The sequence below is a fragment of the Callorhinchus milii genome, unplaced genomic scaffold (assembly GCF_018977255.1).
Source record: "Callorhinchus milii isolate IMCB2004 unplaced genomic scaffold, IMCB_Cmil_1.0 Scaffold1172, whole genome shotgun sequence".
Taxonomy (NCBI): domain Eukaryota; kingdom Metazoa; phylum Chordata; class Chondrichthyes; order Chimaeriformes; family Callorhinchidae; genus Callorhinchus; species Callorhinchus milii.
In genome coordinates, this window is record NW_024705913.1 from 467 (window position 1) to 10452 (window position 9986).

Below are 9986 nucleotides of genomic sequence, written 5' to 3' on the forward strand. Positions count from 1 at the left end.
ATATGGCGCTATATTAAATGCAGGGATTATTATTATAAGATTTCAAAAGGAAAGATTTCAGTGTCCCATCAAGAATCTTCCAGATTAATTGTTCATGTCTGTCTGCAATTGCACTAAATGGTTGTGACATTCATCTACCTCGAAACACTGGGAAGTTGTCACATCACTTCCCCACATGACCCTCTTCCTTTCTTGCCTTGTTTCAGAGCCCTGACTGACATCAGCATCCTGACTGGCTTCATTTACCTGCGTTATGTTGACATCTCCGTCAACTACCTTCAGGACATCAGCCCTCTGTCCAACCTAAGCAATCTCCTGTGGATCCAGGGAGATGAGAACCTCCTAACCAGCGCCCAGCTCAGCGATCTGCCTTACCTGCAGGTGGCCAACTTCGCCAACAATCACATCAAGGACACTGAGGGCATTGGCCACCCCCTCCTGAAAACCCTCAACCTCACCGGTCAGCGCCTTGCACACTGCTCCTCTCCTCCCTTATGAGCTCCAACCAAATTTAAATCTCTTTAGAGCATCCAGGGCGAAATACGCCAAGGATCCATCCTTAATGCTAAGTGACACATAAATCAGAGTTGTCTCAGGTTCCATTACTGGTACCGAGTCTCACAAAGCAGGATAGTCCCGGCTTCCATTCCCAGTACCGTACATTGTAGAACAGAATAATCCCTGGTTCTACCTCCATTCCTGAGTCACTCAGACACTGGGACAGTATTGGACTCATTCCCTGGTGCTGAGCTGAATGGAGTAGGATGGTCCATGATTCCATCTTTGATGCTTAGCCACACACTTTATTGCTAAGACACATACAGAACTTTTTCCATCAGCACCAACATGGTGCTCCAAGGCCTGCTCCAGTCAAGGCTCTGTTTGTGCTGATGTAATAATAGCAGCCAACCCAGAACAGAAAGGATGAGATTGTTTTATCGATCTTCTCTCACTGCACCCCTGACAATGCTACACTAATAATTACCCTCCTTGGTGGGAGGAGATAAGTGGATTCTCCTTGAACTGAACTAGCGCCAAGGTGACGTTCATGACAATGGAAGGTCCAAATAATGCCAACCATCTGTGCCAGTCTTGGTATCCGGTTCATGAGCCAGATGGTTTCATAGTACCTGAAGACACTGCTGATGATAGAACAACCAACCCTGGCTGTTTGGCAGGGCTTGGGCGGGGTAGGCTGGCTACTGGTGGCAGGAATTCTTTCCCCCGGACTCCCGTGTTCCTGCAAGCTAAAGCCCGAATTGGTCAGATGAATCTTGCAGGACAAGCAGTGATAAGCGTGCCACACAAAATGTTTATTGGCAAGCTAAGCTGTTGTTAGCTGTTTAGACTCCAGCAGTGACCACAATGCACCCTATGTGTGGTCCACAAGCCTGGGTTCTTACCAACCTGTGCGTGATACTCTCTGGATTTAGATAAGCAGTGCGCCTTACTCCAGGAACTGTTAGCGCATTCCAAGAAGAGATAGCACATTCCATTCCGTATGAAAAATGTTCCATCCATTGGTGACATACATGTGGAACTGTTAGTCTGCTTTGGAATACTATTATATATGATGACAGATTTCCTTGTGTGTCAGACGCACTGTTGACCAAAACATATGTTGCATGGGATAAGTGGAGTTCTGTAGCTCAGAGGTTAGAGCGCTCGCCTCGCAAGCAAGAGTCCCGGGTTTGATTCCCGTTAGAGCGAAACCTTGGGCAAGTTTCCTTACTCCACATGTCTGATAGCAATTCCTCAAGAAAAAAAAATAATAATTTGGTCACTCAATCCACAACTGTTTGTGGGACACCGCTGTGCGCAATTGGCTGCCGCGATTTGCCCACAAAAATATGCAATCAATTCACTTTACAGTATGTTCTGTGATGCGTTTTCAGACGTCTAAAAGAAGTGAAAAGTGCTTTATCAAATGCAAGGATTAATATTATTATAAGAGCAAAGGTCCGAGTACAAAAAGTGATAAAGAAAACATAAATATTCAGAGAAGAAAAAGGCTTCTAAGAAGTAAACACAAAAAGTGTGAGAAAAAGGAGGCATATGGACAGGGTGAGGACAGTTACCTGAGTAAGTGTTCTCTACATGAATGCACATAGCATAAGAAATAATCAAGTGAGTTAAAATTCAGTTGAAAGGTTATGATGGAGTAGCCATTACACAGACAAGCTGGGCATGAATTGGAGCTAAATATTCCAGGCTACAAAATCTTTAGAAAGGACAGGGAAATTGGGAAAGGAGGAGGTGAGGAATATTGATAAAAGACACAATGATAGCAGTACAAAGAAAGTATTTCAGTAAGGGGGATTGGGCCGTGGAAACACCTATGGGTATAATTAAGGAAAAGCAAAGGTGGTAAGTCTCTGTTGGGAGTTTTTTACAGACCTCCAGATAGTAGTAGCGTAGTGGTGGATGTATAAATACAGAGATCAGGGAATTATGCAGCAAAACCAATGTGGTTATAATGGGAGATTTTAATTTTCACATCGACGAGGAGAAACAGAATAGCTTAAGTAGGCAAGGCAACACTAGCTCAGTGGTTAGAGCACTCGCTTTGCAAGCGAGAGACCTGAGTTCAATTCCAGGCAGAGGGCGAAACCTTGGGCAAGTTTCCTTACTCCACACAGAGCCTTAAATAATAAATCCCCTCCAAAACCAAAACAATAATAAAATTGGTCATTTCAATCCACGACTGTTTGTGGGACATTGCTGTGCGCAATTGGCTGCCGCGTTCGCCCACAAATATACAGTCAATTCACTTTACAGTATATTCTGTGAAGCGCTTTGGGACGTCCTCCCGACGTGAAAAGCGCTATATCAAATGCAAGGATTATTATTATTATTAACACGTTTCTAGAATCTATTTAGGACACTTTTCTACAACAGTATGTTTTAGAACCAACGAGGGAACATGCCATACTTGATTTGGTGATGGGTAATGAACCAGAATTAATTAACAATCTGACGGTAAGGGCACATCTTGCAAATAGTGACGGCAATATGATTGAATTTGATATAACATTTGTGAGGGAGAAGGAAGGGTCGCAAACCAATATTTTAAATTTAAATAAGGCAAACTTTAAAGGGATGAGAAATGAATTGGGCTGAACTGTTAATGGGTAACACAGTGGGAAGTATTTGGTACAATACAAGCACAGCACATACCCCTAAAACACAAAAGCTCCACTTGTATAGTTGAACACCCATGGTCACAAATTAGGGAAGAGGCAGCAGCAAACTAACAGAAAAGGCTTACACTAATGCAAGAAAAAGTGGAAATCCATTGGACTGGAGCAGCTATAAAAAGCCACAAAGAGATACAAAAAAGTGATAAGAGGTGCAAAAAGAAAAAAAAACTTGCAAGGGCTATCAAGGGCAATAGTAAAAGTTTTTATATATAAAGAGAAAGAGATTGGTAAAAGGGAATGTGAGCCCATTAAAGCCCATTAAATATAGTAGGTGAGACTATATCGGACAATAAGGAAATGGTAGACTTGTTGAATGAATACTTCGCTTCCATTTACACAGTAGAGAGTTTTCAGCACTTTGGGACATCCTCCCGGCGTGAAGGGCACTCTATAAGTGTAATTTTGTTGTTGTTGTCTCGAAGATGTGCAAAGCTCTATATCAATTGCAAGGATTATTATTGTTGTTGTTGTTGTTTGAGGAAGAGGACTAAATACCAGCAAAGGGAATACCAGGAAAAACAAGTGAACCTAAAAATAAGCCAAACAGAAGTATTAAATAGATTTCATATATACTTTAAAAAATGGAAATGCAGAAAGTAATGGGACTAAAGATAGACAAACCTCCAGGATCTGATGATTTCCACCCCAGAGTATTAAAAGAAGTGCTTTACATTTGGTAATTGTGCCCTTGTATTAGAAAATTGCAAATGTCCCGCCATTATTTAAGAAGGAGGGAGGGAAAAAAAACAATAAGTACAAACCTGTCAACTTAACTTTAGTTTGTGGGGAAGTTACTGGAATCTCTCATCAGAGACAGAAAAACAACTGTCCACTACCTCTGCTTTCTGTCTCCCAGTCCGTTCTTTATCCACGCTGCCACTGTGCCTTTATACCGTGCGCTTCTATTTTGCTTACTAGTCTCTTATGTGGCATTTTGTCAAACGCCTTTTGAAATCCATATAAATCCATATAAAACGACCTTCTCCACTGTACTGTTCATCCTCCTTCTGCATAACTTCATCAAAAACTCTTATCGAGTTAGACACGATTTCCCTTTAGCACATCCGTGTTGCCCGACCTTTATTTTTCCAAGTGAAAATTTATTTTGGACCGGTTTATAGTCTCTAGAAGTTTCCCCACTACTGACGTTGGGCTGACTGGCCTGTAGTTCCTGGATTTATCCTTCTGCTCCTTTTTGTATAGGGGAGTAACAGATGCCTGTACTTAAAAGGTTAAAGCATGAGGCCAAGTTGCATAAACTTGGGGTGTATTCCCTTGAATTTAGAAGGCTGAGGGGTGATCTTAGTGAGGTTTTGAAAATATAATAATCCTTGCATATTATATAGTGCCTTATCACGTTTTCGAGACATCTACAAAACGCATCACAGAATAATAATAATAATAATAATAATCCTTGCATTTGATATAGCGCTTTTCACGTCGGGAGGACGTCCCAAAGCGCTTCACAGAACACACTGTAAAGCGAATTGACTGCATATTTTGTGGGCGAAATGCAGCAGCCAATTACACAGAGCAGTGTACCTACCACAAACAGTCGTGGATTGAGTGACCAATTTTTTTTTGAAGGAATTATTACCCCCAGAAAAGTGATCCACCAATCGACCAACAACCAGGTTCCTGTTTACTGCTGGGGTATGTGGTGCAAGGAAACTTGCCCAATGTTTCACCCTGCTGGGAATCAAACCCGGGTCTCTCGCTTGCCATGCAAGTGCTCTAACCACTGAGCTATAGGACTCCACAAAGGAATTCGATTGGGTAGCTACGGAGAAACTATTACCTCTGGTGGCAGAACCAAGACTGAGACTGATAGATTTTTTTAAAAAAATAGTGATTAGGGGATATGGGGATAGGGCAGGTAATTAGAGTTTGGTCAGAAGATCAGCCATGATTTTATCGAATGGCGGGGAAGGCTCGAGGGGCCGAATGGCCTACTTCTGCTCCTAATTTATCTTCTGATGTAATCCAGAACAAGGGAGCAGCATCTGAAAATTAGAGCTAAGCCATTCAGGAATGAAATCAGGAGGCAGTCTTTCACCCAAAGGGTAGTAGAAAATTGGAACTCTCTCCCCCAAAAGGCTATGGATGTTGGATCCATTCAAATTTTCAAGACTTAGGTGGATAGATATCTGTTAGGTCATGATATCAAGGGATATGGGGCAAATGCGGTTAATTGGAGTCGAGGTACAGATCAAAATGATCTTATAGAATGGCGGAACAGGCTCGAGGGGCCACCTCCTGTTTCTATGTTCCTGGAAGGATCTCTGATATTCTCCTATATGTTTATGTGCCTGTCAGTTGAACAATTTTCCTTTCATGTTTTTTGTCTTGTTTTACTTCAGGAAATGAAATCGATTCAATCAGTCTGGATGAAAATAAACTGACCAATCTGCATACTCTACAGATGGGAAAGAACAGACTGGAGAACACAGCTGGACTTTATTTTCCAACCCTCGTGAAGCTATATCTGGTAACACAGTGAGAGATGGCGGAAAAATCAGGGCTGAACCTCACACAGAGCAGAGGGAACTGGACTCCAAGCATAACTGCAGTGATATGGGTTGGATATTTCCTAAGTGTTTGTTTATTAGGGAAACAAACAAATTTGGAGTCCTCTAGCGTATTGGTTATAGCAAGTGAGAGAACCATGGGCAAAATATTGGATAAGTTTCCTTACTCCCCACGTCTCTGTTTACCTAGCAGTAAGTAGGAACCCGGTTGTTATTCAATTGGAGGATCACTTTTCTGGGGGTAATTATCCCTTAAGGAAAAAAAATGTTTTTGATCACTCAATCCACGACTGTTTGTGGGACACTGCTGTGTGCAATTGGCTGCTGTGTTTGGCTCACAAAAATACAGATAGTTGACTTTACCATATATTCTGTGAAATGTTTTGAGACGTCTTGAAGATGTGATAAGGAGCTTTATCAAATGCAAGGATTATTATTATAAATCAGTCGCCTGTGTACTATCTGGGGCCTTGTCTGTGCTTGGAGGTGTGCACATCATGTGAGGGACAATCCATGGTTACCATCCGAGTTTTTCTACCTGTGAAAAATGGGCGACTGGCAATAAGGCACAGGAGCCAGCAATCAGTATCCACATATCCCAGTGGGAGGGAAGCCAGTACTGATATCAATTATATGGTTCTCCCTGGAACACTCTTCCTCTATCCCTCTGCCTTGTCCCTTCCTTCCCCATCTTCAGGTCGCGGTTGAAGACCTTCCTCTTCGACCTTGCCTATGCACCGCCTCCTCCCCCTGGCTCGGCTTCCTGTTCCGCCATTGTCACGCGCTCCGGGACACTACCCTGTGCGAGGTGTGCTACATAAATGCAAGTTGTTGTTATTCTGAGAGACACTTGTCCAGATACTGATATTATCCTGAGAGAAGACTGGCAAAAATCAATTTCTCTCACGAAGGGAGAAGCTAACTACAGACACCAGTTAGGGCACAGATATCTCTCTAAGGCACACAATGAATAAATCAGTCTCTGACCCTTTTCTCTCTCCGTGTCTCAGGCAGGCAATAAGATAACTAACATTGTGGGGCTTGACCGTTTAGAAAACCTGCAGATCCTGCATCTTCGAGACAACTTACTGGAACACCTGGATGGATTTACTGCCAAAATGAAGTCCTTAAATTACCTGAACCTGAGGTAAGGAAGGAGCAGAAGTGCTGAAGGGGATGTGGCCTGACATGAATCCACCTGTTAAAACATAAGGACGGGAGATGATTGAGAAGGAGATACAATGAATAAAGATGTAGTGGAGTGGAAGCATTGGCAACAGCATTTGGGGAAGATTAAATGGGGTGGGGGTTGTGGGAAATATAGTTAAAGAGAAGGAAATAGTGCAAAAAAAAAGCCCCTAAGGTGCATGAAATCCTTTTTCATTAGAATCCCCATATTCCACCTATCACACGATAGTCAGATCTCCCTGGTGTGGACTTGACTGAGGAATCAGAAGAATAGAGAAAAAAAAAGGCCAGGGTCAATTGGGGGAGAATATTTATCTAGATCAAATATTCCCCCCAGATTCCCAAGGGAAAATAATGTGAGTCCCAGGAGAGGCTGATGCCGAGAGCACTGTTCAATACAACAACAAATTGCATTCATATAGCGCCTTTCATGCGGGAGTGGGGTCCCGGAACTCCTTTCACGTATCTCCAATATCCTCTTCTTAACCCAGTGGCACCACAGCAGCTTCTCCTATGCCTCTGCATCTATGTGGGGACCCAGAAATAGATACAGTCCTGAAGGTGCGGCCTCACCAAAGGCCAGTGCAATGTCGGATAGACTTTTTATGTTTGTAAGATTTGAGGTGGGGAGAGGGTTTGTCACGTCGACTACTTCTTTCCTTCAAAATGTTCTGACTTCACACTTGGTGCATGGGTGAGAACTGAAGCTCTGCTCTTTACTCCAGGGGGAATGCTGTGGCAACCATGCCCGAGCTGAGCAATTTAAAGCATCTGCCATCTCTCAAAGCTCTGGTCTTGGTCGGTAAGTAATGATTACATGTACACACGCTCACTTTCCTCTGCTTTAATGCCCAGCAAAAGTCACTTAATGTACTTTCCTTCACTGGTTCAGAGGGCGAGGTAAGCCACAGAAGAACCAGTCAATAAATCAATTTGGAGGATTGTCGGACAGGATAAGGCAGAGATTTTTTTGCAACAGACAGCATCCGCCTCATAAGTGAGTGGTCCTGGGTTCGATTCCCAGCAGGGCAAAATGTTGGGCAAGTTTCCTTACTCCACATGCCTCTGCTTACCAAGTAGTAAGTAGGAACCCAGTTGTTATTCGATTGGCGGATTGCTTTTCCGGATCCCTTATATATAAAAAAATTATAATAATTATTTGGTCACTCAATCCATGACTGTTTTTGTGTGACACTTGCTGTGTGCAATTGGCTGCCGTGTTTCACCTACAAAATACACAGTCACTTCACTTTACAGTATATTTTGTGAAGCGTTTTGAGATGTGATAAGGCTCTATATCAAATGCAAGGATTATTCTTATAGAAGGGATGGATTCAAGAGGATTGAAGAAGGAGTAATATTTATAAATCATTAAAGGTGGTAGGCAAAGTTAACCAAGCTTTAAGCATCCGCCAGAATGCTACTTTTTATAAATAAGCACTTAGAATATAAAATAAAAAGGGTAATGCTAAACCTGAATAAATTATTACTTGGACCAGTTTTGATAACTCACCATATATAGGAGGTCAAATCCATGGAGAAGGTTTAGATTAGATTCATTAGATAAGATTCCATGTGTCACAAACTCAAGTCCAACAGTCCTTACTAAGTTTTACATGATCAGTTTAAACCTGACCCAAACCCAACTGATACACATTAACTTGTGCAGTCCTGTAGCTTAGTGGTTAGAGCACTCACCTCGCAAGCAAGAGGACCTGAGTTTGATTCCCGGCAGGGAGAAACATTGGGCATGTTGCCTTCCTCCATACGCCTCTGTTCACCTAGCAGTAAGTGAGGACCTGGTTGTCAGTCGATTGACGGATCACTTTTCCGAGGATAATCCCACCAAAAACAAATTATAATATTGATTTGGTCACTCAATTAACGACTCATTGTGGGACACTGCTGTGTGCAATTGGTTGCCATGTTTCCCCCACAAACTAGACAGTCAATTCACTTTCCAGTATATTTCTGTGAAGCACTTTGAGACATCTCAAAGATGTGATATGGTGATGGATGTTTGGCGATGGAATGGCAGAGTTGAGTCAGCCCTCTATGGCAGTTTGAGTAACCAAGTTCCTGAGCTACACAGGTCTGCTAATGACAGCACAGCCAGCCTGGCTCATCAGCAGGACCTAGAAGGGCAGACCAGTTGGGTCAGGTAGACCACTCAGCTCCTGTTAACAACAACAACTTGCATTTACATAGCACCCTTCATGCCACACAGCGTCTCAGAGCGCTTAACCCTGCAAGCCAAAGCCCTAATGGGTAGAGTGGTCTTACCTGGATGAGCAGCGGAAAAGCTTGCCAGACAGCGATATCATTTGCAAACTATGCGGTTAGCTTCCAGCAGTTACCCCAACACACACTATGGGGTCCCGAGGTCTTGGCTCTTATTGCACCTAATACTCCTAATAAAATTGGGTAAGCAGGATGCCTCCAGGATGCATGGAACTCTCAGTTGGTTTGGATATGGTGATGGGTTTCTGCATGTGTCAGTCATCTGGCTGACCAAAAAAAGATAAGTTTGGTTCTGATAAAAAAGGCCCTTTGGCTGTCATCACATCATCCTTCCAAAACACTCCCCCTACTCTCCTTCCATCACAGCATCAAACTGCTTTTAAAACTGGTCCAGGTCCCTGGCTCAGATAAGGTATGAGATATTTCACTCTTGTTTTATTTAAATAATCTCTTCAGAAAACCCCTGTGCGGAGCTGGAGGCATACAGGCTGGACATTCTGATCATTCTGCCTACGTTAGAGAGACTGGACAAAACTCAGGTCACTTATGAGGAACGGATGGAGGCTGATGAGCTGTTCAGAGACCGGATTGGGGAATAGCATGAGAAAGAGGTATCCGAGAGAAGAAGCACATTGGCTGTTCAGCAATAGATATAAAGTAGTACAGAGAGAGATCCTGTTCAGTGTTGTAAATCCTATCGTGTTTATACACTAATTTTTCTCCTCTGTCGCTGACACCTGCACAGATGCACATTCCACCCCCAAGAGTATGTTGTTTGACGGCCAATCGTCTTACCAAGCTCCACATTGTGATCCTATCTCACTAAACT

General features: G+C 42.9%; 1 protein-coding gene across 1 annotated transcript; it reads left to right on the forward strand.

The window, feature by feature from the left end:
* Positions 1 to 206: 206 nt before the first annotated feature.
* Positions 207 to 9768, forward strand: LOC103191435 (leucine-rich repeat-containing protein 23; the record flags this gene model as incomplete). Its single annotated transcript, XM_042346626.1, is given in 5 exon segments — positions 207 to 460; positions 5561 to 5688; positions 6739 to 6875; positions 7642 to 7718; positions 9614 to 9768. Coding segments are annotated over 5 exon segments (751 nt in total), but the record flags the coding sequence as incomplete, so codon positions are not given.
* Positions 9769 to 9986: the final 218 nt, after the last annotated feature.